This window comes from Cheilinus undulatus, linkage group 3, assembly GCF_018320785.1.
Source record: "Cheilinus undulatus linkage group 3, ASM1832078v1, whole genome shotgun sequence".
NCBI lineage: Eukaryota > Metazoa > Chordata > Actinopteri > Labriformes > Labridae > Cheilinus > Cheilinus undulatus.
Window position 1 is genome coordinate 42433845 of NC_054867.1, and position 18276 is coordinate 42452120.

The 18276-nt window shown below is 39.4% G+C and overlaps 1 protein-coding gene across 2 annotated transcripts in view; it reads right to left on the minus strand.

Moving 5' to 3' along the window:
- Window positions 1–776: 776 nt before the first annotated feature.
- Window positions 777–18276, minus strand: part of LOC121504662 (proto-oncogene tyrosine-protein kinase Src-like) — a 37918-nt gene continuing 20418 nt past the window's right edge. The window contains exons 3-13 of one of the 2 annotated variants that reach the window (XM_041779664.1): window positions 18030–18129; window positions 13934–13951; window positions 12894–12992; window positions 12540–12643; window positions 7569–7718; window positions 7321–7476; window positions 5185–5364; window positions 4704–4780; window positions 4455–4608; window positions 4114–4245; window positions 777–2002 (exon numbers count right to left, since the gene is read on the minus strand). In XM_041779664.1, the coding sequence (XP_041635598.1) occupies window positions 1794–2002; window positions 4114–4245; window positions 4455–4608; window positions 4704–4780; window positions 5185–5364; window positions 7321–7476; window positions 7569–7718; window positions 12540–12643; window positions 12894–12992; window positions 13934–13951; window positions 18030–18129 (1379 nt within the window). In that variant the 3' untranslated portion in view covers window positions 777–1793. The remainder of the gene's footprint in view (window positions 2003–4113; window positions 4246–4454; window positions 4609–4703; window positions 4781–5184; window positions 5365–7320; window positions 7477–7568; window positions 7719–12539; window positions 12644–12893; window positions 12993–13933; window positions 13952–18029; window positions 18130–18276) is intronic. The other variant, XM_041779670.1, reaches the window with a different exon arrangement.

An 18276-nucleotide genomic window follows, 5' to 3' on the forward strand; every position in this document is an offset into this window, starting at 1 on the left:
CCATTTTAAGTGGCCGACATGATACAAAAACCAACTCTAAAGAGCTACAGTATGTACAGTATGACAGTGAGAACTGGCAGCAGTGCGTAAGATATTTATAGATTCAAAATTAAGTATATGTAGATGGTACAAAAGTCTGTTAATGATGCCCTCTTCTTTCCTGAACCTTGAGTAAACAAACACGTGTTGATGTACAGTACAGCATAAATACAAACCCAGCCAATGGTCAAGAGAAGAACGGCACAAAGCATGCTAACTGGTCTTAAAATCAACTCTCATATTAAGTCATAAACACAGTTTTATTGGGGTTACCTGATCAGAGTTTACAGTTAAGTTAGGGCTGCCTGGTTGCATATTTTATGGACAAGCTTCAACATAGTTGTGTCCTGTTAATGTACTATCAGGAAGATTTCAGGGAAAGTGATGATTAAAACAGTTATCTGTTGCCTGTGTAAGAACGTAAAACCCCCAATTAAGCCCCCCCAGTAATAAAACATTATATACATGGACAGCAGTGAAGAAATGTGGTTTGTTTGGCACACAACAAAGGCTTTTACACTCCTCAGTCTCAAGCTGAGTTTGATATTGTGATCAGTTTGGTAGCAGAGACGGACATGTAGTAGGTCACATTGTTTGATGGAAGTTTTCCCATTTATGCCTCAGAGGAAAAGAGCTGATCTTCAACTGCACTTTAGCACGAATGTGGAGTGTGCTGATTAATGCACCTTTCCAGTTAAAATCAAGGTCATAAAATCAACAAGCATTCACACACTACCTGCATCACAAATTATTTTTAATTATCTAGGTTCAGCTGGTTGTATGTTGAGAAATACAGCCAGAAAAAAAGAAGAGGAGGGTTAAACAAGAGAGAAAGGCCTCAAGTTTTGATTTAATTCACCTAATTTTCAGTGTTACAGAATCTGCTTTGTGAGTATGTTTACCTCAGTACTACCTTGATATGGTTCTAACAACCTCTTCTACTCATAGTCACAGAAAATATAAGGAAAACCTTTGTCTGCTACTGAAAAAACCCTTCAATTACAGGATGCTTATTGTCCGAGTAAACATAAATTAAGATGCAAAGAGGAGTTCCAAAGCTGAGTTTTTTGGAGACACTTTTATAGAAGCAGCACTTGAGAAAAACCGGGGAGAGATACTGAGAGTTGGGCAGAAAACTAGAGGAAGAGAGGCAGAAGGGACATAAAAGAACGTTTGAAGAGACGAGCTTTACTTTGGCACCTGAGCCACAGTGGTGGTGCTCTTGTGTGGGCGGAGGAAGGTACCAGACGAGGGTGAAGACACGCGACAGAAGAGGGAAAGAGGGAGGGTTTGGTACAAGTCTGATTGAAATATCCTCCCCTGACCTTCTCTCTTCATCAGGAGGTTTTTTTTCTTTCCCCTCGATTCGTCTGAAATCCTGATTCGGTTCCTCCCACAGCAGTCGCACCTCTCAGAAACATTTACCCGCAAATTTGTAAATCCTCAACCAATCAAAGCCAGAGTGGAGTAGGAGTTCTCCTTCACAGCCTGGTGCCTTACTCCTGCAGGGAAACGTCAGTAAACAGTGAGTGCTTGCAGAAAGGAGGTTCTCCAGCTTCTTCTGTAGAGGTTGCTTTATGGCACGTGAGCTTTTACAGTTTCTATCTCGGTTTTACTTCTACAGAAAAATCTGAAGTTCCTCTCAGGCAGGTTTCACAGGCTCAGATCCTCCCGAAAGTTTTCCTCTGAGGTCGGTTAGTGCAGATTGTTCTGTGTAGAGGTTCCCCCCTCCCCATGTTTGGTTTAGTGTGGTTCTATAGGTTCTCCCCGGGCTGATACTGGGGTTCTGTGGAGGTGAAGTAGTCCTCTAGGAAGCCCTGCAGGTACTCGAAGGTGGGCCTCTCCTCTGGGTCTTTCCTCCAGCAGGAGAGCATGAGCTCGTGTAAGGAGCTGGGGCACTCGGCCGGGCAGGGCATCCTGTAGCCACGCTCCACCTGGTCGAGGACCTCACGGTTTACCATACCTGCACAGAAAAAGAGAGTTAGATTTAGGGGGGATAAACAGACTTTTTCTTGAAAATAAAACAAGTTGTTCCAAAATTTCAAGCCATAAAGACAAATAGTAAGATTAAAAACACTTGATTGTCATTATTTTGATTATTTTAAGACAATGTCACCTGATTATACAAGTATTTAGCTAATTATCTGTCAGAGCTTTGCCTTTAAGTACTTGACATAAAAACCCTGCAGTCTGGATCATAAAAGATGTGACTGCTCCACTCTCTTACTTAGGGGTTCAAAATATTGATTATTTTCACAATCTGCTGGTAAGTCTTCAGCAAAAAAATTCAAGGAGTATGTAAAACATTCCCATCAGAAATACCTCATCATGCAATTTAATTGCAATTTTAATTCTTATGAAGCAGTGTTAATTTCGTCAACTGAAACTACGACTAAAAATGTTCGTTGACAGCCTTTTTTTCCATGACAAAATCTAGAGTAAGACTAACAAAAATAGATCTGTGATGACTAAAACTGACAAAAAGTAAATTTAATTTTTGTCAAGATGACTAAAACTAGACTAAAATGTAATTGTCAGACATTCAAAATCTGTGATATTTCTCCACTGTGTGTAAATATGCCAAAAAACAATGCATCTATAGCTATTCTGCCCCTCAGCTGTAGAAAGCAGAGACCCCAGGTTTGGCAGAGTGCATAGATTACACTACCATGATTTGGTAGCAGATTTAGACAAGAAAATAAATGCTTGGAATAAAAGACTAAAATGTGTGGACTTTCTATGGACTAAAACTAGACTAAAATCTTTCTGAGTTTTCGTCAACTCAGACTAGACTAAAACTAAAAAGGGTAAAAATGATTTAAATGCGACTAAAACTAAAAGACTATACAGTACATCTAAAGACTAAGACTAAAATTAAAAATAGCTGCCAAAATTAACACTGCTTTGAAGCCTTTAGTTATTATAGATAGTTCAGCTCAGGAAGTGTCATTATAATTTTATTGAATCGTTGTACTCCACTTTAGTATAACGACAAGAAAGCCCTGCTTATACCTCATGTATACAAATGACTTACTTTTCAACTCAGATTATCTACAACCGGCATGATACAAGCTTGTTCATAAAAGACTTAACAAAAGACGTTTAAATTTACAGCTTCACTTTTGTGCCCAATGTTAAAAAGAAACATCTCTTAGATTTATCTTACGAGTTCAACCTTGTGTTACTAGTATTTTACAGATCTTTGACAGGTTGTTCTAGCTCTTGTCACTATTCAGCTGCTTAAGGTAGTCAAAATGTGCCTGTTAGACTTAAAGCACTTACAAACCCACACTGAATCTGTCCTCTGAAAATGGCTCTTGCTTTAAAATCCGAGACCTTTGGAAAACCATGACTAATTTTAACTCTCTGACTTTTCAAACTGTTGTGTTTTTTGCTATTCAAACATATTCTTGTTTGTCAGTGCATTTACATGCATAGTATAGTTGAGCTTTAGGCAATTCAACTAGTACAAGCATTTCGCTTGTCGAAGTCCACATGCAAAGCAAGACGACGGAAATATTGATGGGAACAAAATAGCCTTTAGATAAAGTAGGTGGCAATCCGTCGCCTCTCAGCTGGTAACAATGGGTCTTGATGACAAGGTAGTAAGCGGTATACTGGCTGTATGCCAGCAAAGAAAACATGTACAACTTTAAAGCTCTATGTATTTCATACATACTTTACACTTAACCTTTTGCATGAATGAGATGATCTCTGTGGCTTACGGTGATCTTCATAGGCAGCCAATGTCATTTCTGCTATGCTTAGAATCCATGCTCATTAACATCATGGTCAGACTCTGGTGTGGAAACTGGTGCATGCACAAACATCTCCTCCAGTTTTTTGCGACTGATGTGTTTACATGCAAGAGAAAATGGATCTCCAAACATATTAGGGAGGTGACTTAGTATGACCTCGCCAAACATGATTTAGTATGACCTCCATCAAACCAACATGTTTGCATGTATTTTATAAGTCCAGCTTTAGTCGGGCTAATTCAGCTTTTTCTGGCTGCATGTAAATATACCGTGTATACTGGGTAAAAGGGGAGGGTGTTAGGTGTTAAGTTCTCACCTGGATAGGGGACTCTGCCTTTAGTTGCCAGCTCTGTGAGCAGCACACCAAAAGACCAGACATCTGACTTGATGGTGAATCGACCGTACAGAGCCGCCTCAGGTGCTGTCCATTTTATTGGAAACTTAGCTCCTACAAAAACAACGAGTTTTGTTAAAAGATATCAAAAATCATGTCGTTGAATAAAATAAATGCGTTTAAACTCTAGGACTAGTCTGTTTTCACCTTTCATCTGTGATCTGTACATCTCTCATTGAGGAACTGTAAAACGTCTGTTCAATTTGGTCACACTTAAAGGAATATAGAACAATGTGTTATGAAAAGAGGAAGTATGGACTCACCCTGTCGTGCAGTGTACTCGTTGTCTTCAATGAGTCTTGCCAGACCAAAGTCGGCCACTTTACACACTAGACTGTCTCCCACCAGGATGTTTGCAGCACGCAGGTCTCTGTGGACGTAGTTCATCCTCTCAACGTAGGCCATGCCCGCTGCAATCTGCAGGAAGTGAGAAAAGCAGGACAAGGGTTTCATAAGAAATACAAATAGAAGTATTAGTAATGTAAGTGTGGGTGAGTGGTGAGTAATTTTACCTGAGCAGCCATGTCGACAAGCTGAGGAAGACGGAGCATCTTTCCTGCTTCCCCTTTAAGGAAGTCCAGTAAACTACCTTTGAGGGCAAAATAACAACGTTGAGCTGGAGATAATTCATCAAATAAAACATCGTCAACAACAATAAAACCCTGGGCCTGTAGTGTGTAAACTTTAATGCAAAACCTTTCTACCTAGTGATGTGTATGGAAATCGAAGCTGCAACATGCTGTGTTTTTTGTAAATCTTTTGATAGTATAACAGACTTTAAAAATCCTGATTTTGGTGTCAAAGCAGTCCCTCTTTGATGGTTTGAATCGTGTGACAGAAAAAAAATTAAATATGAGCAGATGTTTAAAGCCAGCTGTCATTACTTTGGGGTTGACAATATTCAAAGTGTCTTTCTGCTACAGCATATTTTAGCCAGCTAAATAAATATATTTAGTTTGTTATCCAGCATTTTTGGTCTGCCTCTTTTATTACCTTGGCTCATATATTCAGTGACGATGTAGATTGGTTCCTCAGACACGACAGCGTACAGCTGAACAAGCTTCTCGTGCCTCAGCTTCTTCATGACCTGAGCTTCCTGAAGAAAAGCCTCTGGAGACATGGTGCCAGGCTTTAGGGTCTTAATGGCCACTCGTGTTGTACCATTCCACGTACCTATTAAAAAACAATGACACAACCGTATCTCCTTTATCACCTCGTAACCATCTGCTGAGTGCAGAGTCTCCTAATAATATAGTGCAGACTCAGTGAAGTTTGACAGTGTGGAACACCTTATCTGCCTTCTGGCAAAGTGGCTGGATGAGAAAATAGATATTTCTATTTTCTCTCTTATTTAAGTCAATATATTGTTTTTATTTCCATATTTGTTCATTTGTGTTTACATATTGCTGTTGTTGGGCTTAAACGTCCTATCTCTAATATCAAGTTTGGTTTTGTTTTTTTCCTAATAATTCAGCATCAAAAGTTGATAGTCTTTGTGGCACTTTAATAGTTTAAAATTTGTATAACACATGGAAAGGGTGAGCAAAAGCACTAATTTATGAAAAAAAAAAAATCTTGATAAAAAATTGAGCTCTGAGGTTTTGGCCCAGTGCCAACAATATCCTTGTTAAAGATAGTTTTAGATGCATGTGAAAATCACATGAATGAAATGCAATTATTAATATGCTTCTATGTCCTTCAAATACATTTTTTATATTTTGTACCCCTTCTCCCAAAATCAGTATTTCAGTAAACACTAGAAAAGCACTCAGAGAGCGCAGACCTCCACCATTAGCCCTATCTCCCAACAGTGAAGAATGCTTTCATTCTGGATCCAGACAGTGATCTGGATCCCTCCCAAAATCGAATGCCCCAATTACTCCTTCCCCGGTGGGGTGGCGTCACGGTGAAGAAAAGCACTGGCTTTGCTACATGTGGACTGTCATGGCGGAAGCATTGCATGCCTAGCCAACAGATGCACTGAAAGTCTCACCCATGGTCTCACCGGACGACTGAAAGTCATGGCAGAGGGTGAATATTCCTCTATTCCTCCTAGCATTGGGAGTATTCTCGCTACAATTCGCTGTCTTTCTCTCTGTTAAGTTCCAACTCGTCTCATCGACCGGGCATCCAACAGCGCAGACCTCGGCCATTAGCCCCATCTCCCAATAGTAAAGAATCCTTTAAAAAAATTTCTGGATCCATACGGTGATCCGGATCAGTCCCAAAATCTAATCAGTTCTTCCTTATGCCATTTCTGACATGTCCTGAAAATCCATCCATTACTTTTTGAGTTACGGTGTTAACAAACTAGCAAACAAACTAACAAACCCACCGGACTGCATAACCTCCTTGGTGGAGGTAATAATATACTAGTAATTTGATACTTATTTCTTAACCTTGCATTAGCATTGGCTAGCATTCCTATTTATAAATAAAGTTTCATTACATGCGCAAAGAGCTGATGGTATATGAGCTTTTTAATGGGATAAACCTTGGCTGTACTAATACTTTTAGACAAAATAAAGCTCTCTTTTTCACCTTGTTCCTAAGGCAAAGCAAACAGACTGATTTGAATCCTTCGATTTCTCATTTTAAGAATTTTTTGGTGTAACTGTTTTTTCTTCTTGGAATTAAGAAGATTAAATAACGGATATAATTAATATAACGAGGGCTGTCAGCAATAACATCTTAAGCCATATACACACTGTGTTATCAAACATTTACCTTTTTACTGTGCCCTTATTTCCTTTTCAATCCATAACAAGTTCCTTTTTTTTTGTCCTTTTTTTGATCTACTCAAAGTTCCTTACTTTCTTTTAAAATAAAGCAGGTCTGTATCCATACAAGAAGTCAATTTCCCTTAGCTGAAGGCAGTACAACAGTTCAAAATGAAAAAAAAAGTTTTAAATACAGAATAGAGGAAGTTGAAATCTGGCAAAAAGGAGCGCAGTATTTATTTATGTATAGAAATTCAAACATTTATTATTATTGAAAAAGTTTCTACACCAATGTACTTCAAGAAAAGGGGAACCGATCAGCTTCTTTATAGGGTAAATTTGTGTAACAGCCATGGAGTGAGAAAGCATTGATCCATACCAATGAAAAGGCTTAGAGCACTGTTCTTACCCATCCACACTTCTCCAAAGCAGCCCTGTCCCAGTTTAAGGTCAAGGCGAAGCGACTCTCGTGGGATCTCCCAGGCGTCTCTGGCCAGTCCCTGCGTCTGAGGTTTGGCCACAGGACACACATCTGTCAGAGCGTGGCACAGCCCATCAGAGTGCTCTGAAAGATGAGAGAGTATATGAGCAGGTTAACGGCGGCATTTCATTAAAGTTAGTGATGTTTGTTGACCATTAGAGGGCAGCCGAACTCACTGCGGTAGTGGAAGACAAGCTGCTGCAGGCTGGTGAACTGAGTACGGGAGGTGATGTAGAAACCTCCACTGTCCAGCTTCCTGATCTTGTAATGTTTAACATTCAGGCCTTTGGTGTTGTCGTAATCCAGCACTGACAGGCAGTATGCCCCTGTGATGGAGACAAAACAACAGACCGAGACAGGTTGGAATGGTGAAAGCAGGCAGATCTGAGCCTGTGTGACAGCTGCTCATGGAGTTTCCTAACACGGCAGCTGTGCAGGGTGAGTCCCTGTTGGCCCCTCAAAGGGCCCTTGAAATGCAGCTACGCCTTTCTGTCCTTGTCCACAACCAAAAACTGAGCACAGCTTGACCATGGAGAGTAAAAAAACATTCTACAACTATCAACGAAGAAGACTTACGAAGTAAAAGAAAAATACAGAAAAAAACAGAGTCCTAAGACCTTAAAGCCATGAAAGGGCTCAAACTTTGATTCAAAGTGCTGAGCTGACTTAGCAGGCCTAAGCTCCACAGGGAGGATGTAACACAGTAAAGGAAAATGAAAAATCAATCCTCTTTGATCTTGTATTTTGCTGACTGATCTCCGCTCTGAAGAAAGAAACCCTTTATCAAGAAAACAAAGAATCTCATTCAATAACCATTCTTCTGAAGATTTTTTTTTTTTGTTAAAACACACTCACAGTTTTGACAAAAGATTGGTGTTATCCAAAGTTTTCTTACTTGTGCTTTGTTTTAGCAAAGAAAATAATCAAAGAACACTAGAGAGCACTCTACAAACATTTAAGTGCTAGAAGTACAGGGAAGAAATCACTATCAAATATGCTAAATTAATAAAGACACAGTAACAAACATACTTTTAGATTAAAATCCTTCATTTTTATCAATTTAAGATTATTTAAAAATATGTCTGAATGCAAGACCTAAACAAGGTCAACTTTAAATTTAACCTTGCAATGATTGATCTTAACTGTAAAATGTCAAATTTTGGATAAAAGATCAGCATTTTTGTAAATTTTTATCACTAAACATTAATTTGAAAAATAAAAAACTACCTTCACACGGGGTATCTAACTATGTTAAAATGATGAGCTATCCTTTAAGAGCATCAGATTTTAGAATAAATATGGGTTGATATCAAATCCTATTCATTCATATTGCATTACTGACTAGGGAAAGGAGATTGGAGGTTTGAATCCTTGGCACAATCAGTGCCCTGTTTGGACCCTTGGGCAAGGTCCTTAACAGTACCTATCAGAGATGTACGTTGTTTTAGATAAAATAGCTTCTAAATAACACTATCATGGAAAATGAGTGCTGCCCCCCCCAAAAAACCTGATTGAACTAATTTTACTTGATCTGAAATGCTTTTCTTAATATGATGCCTTTAGTGTCTGATGATTTATGTGTTATGTGTTTGTAGCCCATTTGTTTCATACCCACCAGTGGTGCAGAATATATAACTAAGTATTTTTGTCTGGAGTCCAATTTGCAATTGTTTGTTTTTTCTTAATTTAGAACTTGTGTTTTCTCAACTTATGTGCTGTTTTTGCACATTGCCCTGCAGTCTCATGCCATTATAATGATGTGCTTATGCTAATAAGGAAAATTTGCACAAGATCACAACTTGTAGGGAGATGGTATCCACCAATTCAAGAGCACCGGTGCAAACAGTTCAGCAGTACAAGAACAGGGCATGTATAGTCATGATGTAGGCATCTCTTAGAAACTTTCTTGTGAACATATCTAAAAAAAAAATCTAAAGAAGATATGTGCATGAGTCCCAAATCTCTATTTTAGACAAACAGTGACTGAACTGACTGTTAATTTATCCAAAGTACCTGATCATAGGATACTTATCCAGCAACGTCAACACTGCCCCCTTTTAACTTTTCTGCTAAAGCCAACGTTTGCTCAATAAACATCAGGAAATAATCAAGTATGGTATTTGTTGTATAGCTATGAGGGACAGACATTCTGGTACCAATTTCTGTTTGCTGACTTGTTCCAAGTCTGACTCCTGAAAACTAGAGTGATTAATGTAACTATGGTTGTTTTGTCTCTTTGAAACCAAAGGCTTCCTCTCCGTCATCTTCTTCATTGTTCTCAATTTTCAAACTTACATGACGTGGCTCCTTCTGCTCCTCACTTAAATTAAAGTGAAAGCTGTTTTAGTTGAAGGGGCAAAGCACACATAAGAGACACCACATGAAACAGCGTTTAATTGCAGTTACCTTACTTTCATGATCAACTGAGCCCAAAACTGCACCTGAAAACTCAATGAACTGCCCAGCACTAAAAGAGTCAACAGAATATAGAGCCTCCATGATCTGCATCAAGAAATGACTACTAATAATGGATCTAAGTGGAGTCTTACATCCTGTGTGCTGCTACCCTGTGCTGTAAAACTGATCAGATGCATGATGAACAGCCCGCATGATTTACACATCATGAAACATAGAGGCTGTGTGCTTCTGCTCCTCTGTGTCAGACTCCTAACTTCACATTTGACATGTAACACAAACGCAGCCAAAGGCCAACACACCTCCTGCCAGAGCTCCTCCTTTTCCTCTCCCTGATCCTCCCCCTTTCCTACACGTTGCCCCCTCCTCATGCCTCCCCTCTCCTCCTCTCAGTGTGTGTATGCTTGGAGAACAGAGACTTATAGCCACAGGGAAATCCAGCACCCTCCTAAGTTGACCTAGTTCTGGCAGAGTGATTCACCCCTATCCATTCACCAGCTCCACTCCACTGAGCTCTTTTCCCATTTCTCCCCCCACTTCCTCCAAAACAGCCCCCTGAAGAGCCTGCCGACGTCACCAGGACTGAGATCTGACAGCGGAGTTTCAGAGATCTAGATACAGTGCCACAGGCCTGTGTAAAAGTTAACAAATGACTTAATTACGAGCCTCTCCCTCTTTCACATTGAGTCCCTGAAGATCGGCCTAATTCAAAGTACGTTCACACTTGCTGTGCAGGGTAAACTCTAGGGACTCGATGAAGGCGTCATCACCTCCTTTTTCACACATTTCAGAAACTCTGAGTGCAAAATAAAAAGCTTTCCTGAAACGTGTTTTCTCATCAGAATTTTTTCTGACTGGAAAACACGCAACTCCTGACATCCGAGTGAACCTCCAGGAAGCACAGCATAAATTCTTTGTCTCCTTCTGTCTCTTATGTTCATATTTCAATGATTTGTACAATAATTTGTCTCATGAATTGGCTGCACATAGACTTCAATGTAAAGATTGGATTCTTCGCCTTTTTGCATTAAGCCTGAACATATACTTTATAAAATACACAATGTCCCAAAATATGCAGTTTGAGCTGGAACTTATACATACTTTCAATACTGTTTAATGTCCCACACTTCCTGCCCTAAACTGCCATTTGGATCATGTGATTGCAGACAACCTTTACAGGAAAGGCTGAAGAGCTGTGTACTCAACTAAATTAAAATTAATGCACGCCAGTAAAATCACACTTTTAATCACACTTCCTTCCACTGGCTATCAGTTTGTGATTTCGGATAGTTTTAGAAAAGAAAGTTTAGCACAGACCTGAAGAAAGGTTTGTATAACTTTGAAAAGTGACTTTGATAACAAAATAACTGCCCTGGAAACAAATTCAGAACAAAAGCATTGTTTAAAAATGCAGGGAGTCTTATTATTAAAAAAAACAGATTTTGCTTTTACCTTGAAATCCATTACGAAAGTGTGCTGTACCCCTATATTCTTAGCAGGGACATATCAACAGGCAGGATGCAACCAGAGAATCTGCTTTGGCAAGCTGGGTTTTAAATCTCTATATCTTATAGAGCGTGAACGCTTGTTTAGGCTTTAAAATTAACTACACTCTCACTGGCACTTATGATGTGTAATCTGAACTGTTAAATTCAATGTTCAACAAAATTGTGAATGTTTCGCACATTCAGACACAACGCTGTGGGCCCTCGCTGTGCAACAAAGAGAGGTTGCTAGACTCTGCATAGCACACATTACCAAAGGAGTGCATCACAGCATGTGGCACAATAATCATTACGCCTTAATTATCTTGTTTTTGTGATCAGGGGCGCTAAAATTGTACTTGTAATTGAAACTCAACTACTTGGCACTAGCCACATTACAAGAGGCAGAGTTTCTGAAAGGTTGGTGTTTCATGTTATAGGGGACACTTTTGATGTTAAAGCGCATAGTTGATGTCAGTGAATGATTGTGGTCCTTTACAAGTATTCAGTCCAGAACATGAATGAAATACAGCAATAGAACGGCAGCTTGCAGTAGCAGTACATGCTTCATTATGCAGCAGTGCTTTAGGTAATATGCAATGTTTTCAAGGCAACAATCAACCTGTTGTGTCTGTTCCTGCTGCCCTGCCAAGACACTGACCTTACTACTATAAAAATTAAGAATTTCTCTGGTTTTAAAAACTGTGGGAAAGGTTTGAGTTAATGTATGAAAGCACTCAAATTTATCTAAACGAGTACTGTTCTTTAATGTAGATATTTCAGTGGGAAAATTATACACAGTGTCTTTGTTTCAAGTTTAAAATCATGAAGAATGAAGCTTGGGATGACATCTTCTCATTGCTTTTGAAAGAATAAAGTTTAAAAACTGAAAATATTTAAGTCAGGATCCTGGAGATGGTATATTTTTGCATTTCCCTTAAAATAGTTACAGACATTAAAGAAACTTCAAATTATTTTTCTGTTGAACATCAGCAGTCGCTGCAGACCCCTAGGCTAAGTCAAAGGGATCTGATTTGACCAAACCATATTTTCATAGTTAATTGCAATCAATCGGCATCTAAATCAAAGGGAGGCATTGACCTGTCAGAGATTAACCTCAGAATAACCCAAGAGACCTAGATTTAATACATCATTATAGACAGACGGGGAAAAAGCAAGAGATCTAATTGGCCTGTCTTGGTAACAACCAAAGCCTGTGAAGTCTTGCAGACGTCTGCTCTCTCTCACCTTTCGTGGTCTCGCTCTCTCTCACCAGGAAGGTTCCTCGTCTGTTCTGTAAGTTCAAAAGGAGCCTCTCCGAGTCGCGCCGAGTGATCTTCCCAAAATACCACCTGCCAAAGTGGGCCACAGAGAATGAGATCAGTGTGAAGCTACTACTGAGCGTCTGGAGAAGGCAGGCAGGAAGACATTTTCACTGGAAATGAAGAAGGCTGCACTGGAAGCTATATCAGAAAATATATACTGTCTCCATATTCTTTGTGTTATGTTATAGTAGAAATAGTATAGTACAATATTCATGCTTTACACTCAGAAAAGAGCCCTAATATCTGCAGGAGTGAAACAAGGAGAGGATTAATGTACTCTTCTGCTTGGATGGAGTCAGAAGGAGCCACGTAGTTGCTTGGGATGTATCCGCTCTCTCCGGTCGTTAGCGAGCGAGCGAGCCACCAGTCCCCTTCTCTGTGACACAAAAAGAGAGAGAGGAAAAAAAAAGGAAAGTCAACCATTATCAGAAAACTCACCAGGACAACAGTGCCAGTAATTGCTCTAATGATGTTTTAGCAAATTCTCTATTACAGAACAAAATATCTGACAGAAAAATAAAAGAACAAGAATGGAGTGATATGTTTCATTTTTTTGAGAAAATTCCATGAAAGACCATTTTTTTCAATGTGCTGTAGTTTATTGTTATCAAAGCACATGCATTTGTTAAGCACTATTTTCAGTTGCAGATGAACACACTATGTGCTGTAGGGGGGGATTTACAGACAAAGTCTGTGGGAATGACTCAATATGAACTGCTATGTTTATGTCAGCATGGTAAAATGTGCCTCAATTTTTTGATTAAAGGAAGTCCTGGACTATAATGAAGGTCCGTAGAAACAAAATTTGCAACAAAAATATATCTAACTTTGGTCTTTTCACAGGAAGTGTAAGTGTAAACATTAAACAGAGTATGCATGAAACGCATCAGTATCATCACCACAAGATGCAGCAGATTGTGTCATAGTGAAATAACGGACATCATATACAAAATTAACTTCCACACCAAAGACTAATGGTCCATTCTTTATATAGCAAAAGAGGAAGCTTAAAGGTTGTGGTTTAAAAATGTTATCCCACACCAAACTAATGTGAAATTATGAGAGGAAACAGGCACACACAGGCAACCTTTTGTTCCACTTTAAGTCTTCCACCTTACATTTTAAACCTTCAACTTCTGCTCCATGTTTAGAAACATCCAATGTTACCTACAGAGCAAGTTAGAGGAGAATTTCACTTTAACTGTTACTAATTTATCACAGTTACTCTATGAGCGTGATCAAACAAATGTGAGCAGCAGCGGAGGGACTGTGAACAAAAGGTTGCATGAGGTTTTTATTGCATTAAGTATTACTGACCTGAAGCTGTACTTTTTCCTAGGAGAAACCATGAAGCATGAGAAGGAAAGAGAGAGAGAGGGAGAGATAACAGATACAGCAGACACATCAAAAACACAGCGAGGAGACACAGCGAGGCGAGCAGCACACAAACAGACAGGCAGACTGAGGGGCTGGTAAGGCTTTGGGACTACACAGTGGGGTTGGCATGAACTGTTGTGCTTTTAAAGTTTAAAGCTCTACTTTTAATTTCAGTACAATTTGTTACAGTTTCAATAATTCTGTAGAAGAGGATTGTGTGGATGTACTATATCTTAAATCCATAAATGATCATAGCAGCAAGGAAGGATCATCAGGGACCCACTCTAGATATAAAGTCTCAATTCTTTTCAGACAGTATTTCCTTTTAAAAGAAAATAGCTGAAAATTGTTTGAAATATGAATACAGGAACTGTTTCATCGTGCAATGCTAACTATATATGAAGTAAGGGTTAATGCCTGATGAGGTGTCCAATTATCAGGGATTAATGGATGACGTGGAGGCCTGAACGGTTGCCTCCGTGAAGTCCATTAATCCCTGATAACTGGACACCTCGAAGGGCATTAACCCGCTTATACCATGGTCACTTGCCAATGAAAATAATCTTTAAAACTACTAATTTATAATTTCATACGTTTTGTGGTCAAAATAGAAAGTTTTACTAAAACAACAATTTCTTTCCCCTAGCAAGGCTTGAGGGCTTGACTAATCACTGGAATAGCCATTCCAATCCCATAACGTTCTTAGGGAATATAAACAAGTTCAGTACTCCAGTAAATAGGGCAGGACATAGATACCAAGTCACAACGGAACAAAAAAAAAACTAGTCTGCTCAGCGTACTTTCTGAACGGATTTATCAATGAAAAGATTCGTCTCATCTCAAAGATGAAGACAAGTGAGATTGAAAGTCATCTGTGATCAGACTATAAACCTGTACATTAACATGAACAGTCATCTGATAGAAAGCTTAGTTTTAGCAGACCAGCTGTTTGAATAAACAGAATAATTCCACCTTCTGCGCTACGAGGTCACAGACGTAAAAACTGAGCTGCCCACGCCCCGCAGGTGCTGATTGCTTGTCAGACACGTCAATATTTACCTCCGCCAAGGAGGTTATGTGATCAGGTGGGTTTGTTTGTTTGTTCGTTTGTCTGCTAGTTTGTAAGTAACATAACTCAAAAAGTAATGGACGAATTTTCATAAATTTCAAGATGTCAGAAATGGCATAAGGAAGAACTGATTAGATTTTGGGACTGATTCGGATCACTGTCTGGATCCAGGAATTTTTTGAAGGATTCTTTACTATTGGGAGATAGGGCTAATGGCCAAGGTCTGCACTGTTACCACTTCACACCAGGAGATGGCTGACATGAGTAACTTCAATCCCAGCAACATGTTTTTGGTGTCTTTCTATTCAAAGTTTTGGAGTTTATAGAGTTTGACAGATGCATGCCCGGTCGATGAGACGAGTTGGAACTTAACAGAGAGAAAGACAGCAAACTGTAGCGAGAATACTCCCAATGCTGTGAGGAATAGAGGAATATTCACCCTCTGCCATGATTTTCAGTTGTCCGGTGAGGCCATGTGTGAGACTGTCAGTGCATCTGTTGGCTAGGCAGGCGCCATGACAGTCCACACATAGTGAAGCCAATGCTTTGCTTCACCGTAACTCCACCCCACCGGGGAAGGAATAATTGGTGAATTTGATTTTGGGAGTGATCCGGATCATTGTCTGGATCCAGGAATGTTTTTAAAGGATTCTTCACTGTTGGGAGATAGGGCTAATGGCGGAGGTCTGTGCTCTCTGAGTGCTTTTCTAGTTACCAGATGTAATCATGCCAGTTTATCAGAAGCGTTTCCTTTGGCTCTACAAAGAAATAATGGCTTCTTATCTTTTGTTTATGTTATTTGAATCTTCTGACAATAGTTTATAACAGTTAGAACAGGAGGGAAGTGAGATTTTGCAACACTCACCTCTCAGTGTTAAGGTGAGCCTGGAAACAACAACATCGGATAAAGAAGATAAGACTGTTTTACGTTACTGGTCTTAAACCTGGAGCCTGTCGTTTTATTTATGTCAGTTAAGTGACAGTTGATGCCGGTCCGCAGGCTCCTTAGGTTGGCAGTGCTGTACTCCCTGCTCAGAAAATATGACTATCTCAGGTTGCTGTAGTTACTCCTAACCAAGTAACTGCTAACTGCTGCTGCGCTTTAATTTGGAACAGTGTAATGATTTTGTGACCGGAACAACTTGTGAAGTTCGGACAGTGTTTATGTATCAGAAGTTAATGGACACCAATGGAATTTCCAGAGCCAATCAGAATTGAGTATTCACCAAGACCAAGGTATAATAAGTTATATACACCAACCCTACTATGTAGTGCCAGGCTTAAGATAAAGAACAGCAGAACACACTTAATGAGGAGATGTTATGGAAAGAGCTTATAGGAAAAGAGAAAACACCTGAGGCCTGTTGCACCAGCTCTGTAAGTCATATCTGAAGTTCTGGTGTAAAGTCCATGGTAAACTCTACGTTAACACTAGTTAATTAATGTGTCACTCTTTGGCTGCACCACAGAGGTGCAGGGATCGAACAAGAAAGATTGGCCTCCATGTCTGTCATCAGGTGGATCCATCCTGCAAAACTTAAAGCCAGTCAGAGATTGACTGGACAAATTGGGGTCATTTGAGAAGAAAGAGGTGGTTAGCTGGCAGTTGTAATGCAAGCATGTACACCAGTATTTCCCGAAGTGTGGGCTGGGGCCCATTGGTGGGCCTCAGAGGTCATTTACATAACTTAAAATCACAGAAATTTAAAAGATAAAATAAAATCCCTTTTTAAATTATCATGAAATAGTAAATTATATGAAGTAACAAGACAAAGGCAGAAGTTTTAACTCACGTCACCTCTTTATCATTTATCTGGTCTGATGTATACAACTGATGTCTTGGTTTAACTGGTGTTGGATTAACTGGTGAAACTTTGTCAAATATTCTACTATGCCACTCATTTCCCAATTTTAAGAGTCTGTCAGTCTCTTCGGGGACATTAATGCTACTAAGGAAGAGTTTTCTTGGCCTTAAGGTACATTTAAAGAAAAAAATATCAGAAATGAAAATTTAAGTGGCTTTGCAGAGGCCTGATTAAAATAAAACTATGAAATAAATGACAACCTTTTAATCCTTGTATTTTGGTGTTTTAACAGTGCTCTACTGATGGATGGCTAAAATAATCTACGCTCATGTAAAACAAAACAAGTCCCAAGAAAGTTCTCATTATGAATGGGCAGTAATACCATATACCAGGGTATTAAAAAATAGTCATGGTATTGTTTTACTTAGCATCATTAAGACAGTGCTGTGTGATGAGTGAGTATTTATTGTAAATTCCTCCAGAATAGATGTCCTTTTCTACCAGCAGCACCACTGACTGAGTATGATGCCTTAAAAGTGATGACAGAACTTCTGTTTATGATGTCAGGCTAATTTGGCAAACAAGGAATGCGCGTGTATATAATGGCCCATTATATCCATGTAGTGCAGCACCTTCAATGTTAGTAGAGTGTAAACTGCTGCATGTTAGGGCTTAAATTTAAACAAGGCCATGTTTGAACTTACACATAGCTGGAGCAACTCAGTTGCATCTGCTTTATGCTGCAGATGCTTCTACTTTGAGACACCAACTTTAAGATAATCTTTTCTTAGCAAATTTGCTTTCATTTGTTTCTTTTTTAATTACACAAAACAAAGCTAAACCTCTCAACGAAAAGAGCAATTTTTCAGGTGTTATGAGGACACGAGAGTGTAGATGTTGCTATGACGGGCTTTCTATACAGAGGATGAAGATGACAGTCGCCCAACAGGAACAGATTGCATTAGTAAAGAGCCGCTCTGCTCTGTTTTAGTGAACAGATGGAGAAGATCAGACTCTGTTGTCTGCATCTCTCCGCAGTTAGCAGCTCTGTCTGTGTTCATTCATGTCCACATTTGTGTGTCTACAAATCTGTTCAGTTAGGTGTTTTGTTAGGTTGGTGAATCCGAAAGAGAGGGAGAGGAAGATGACTGTGGTTTCTTACGTGTTGTTGACAATCTGCAGCCTGTCGCCTTTCCTAAAGGTCAGATCAGACGCTGTCCGTGACTCATAGTCATACAGCGCTACAAATGTAGTGACACCTCCTGCAACACACAGAAATATACACAGTTAGGGAACAATGTAATTGAACTTCCCCTTAAGCCTTAGTCACATTTACTTCAGTAATGTTTCTTCAATAATCCAGGTCCAGCCCTTGATGATAATTTGCTCGATCCTCTGTGCAGTGATAA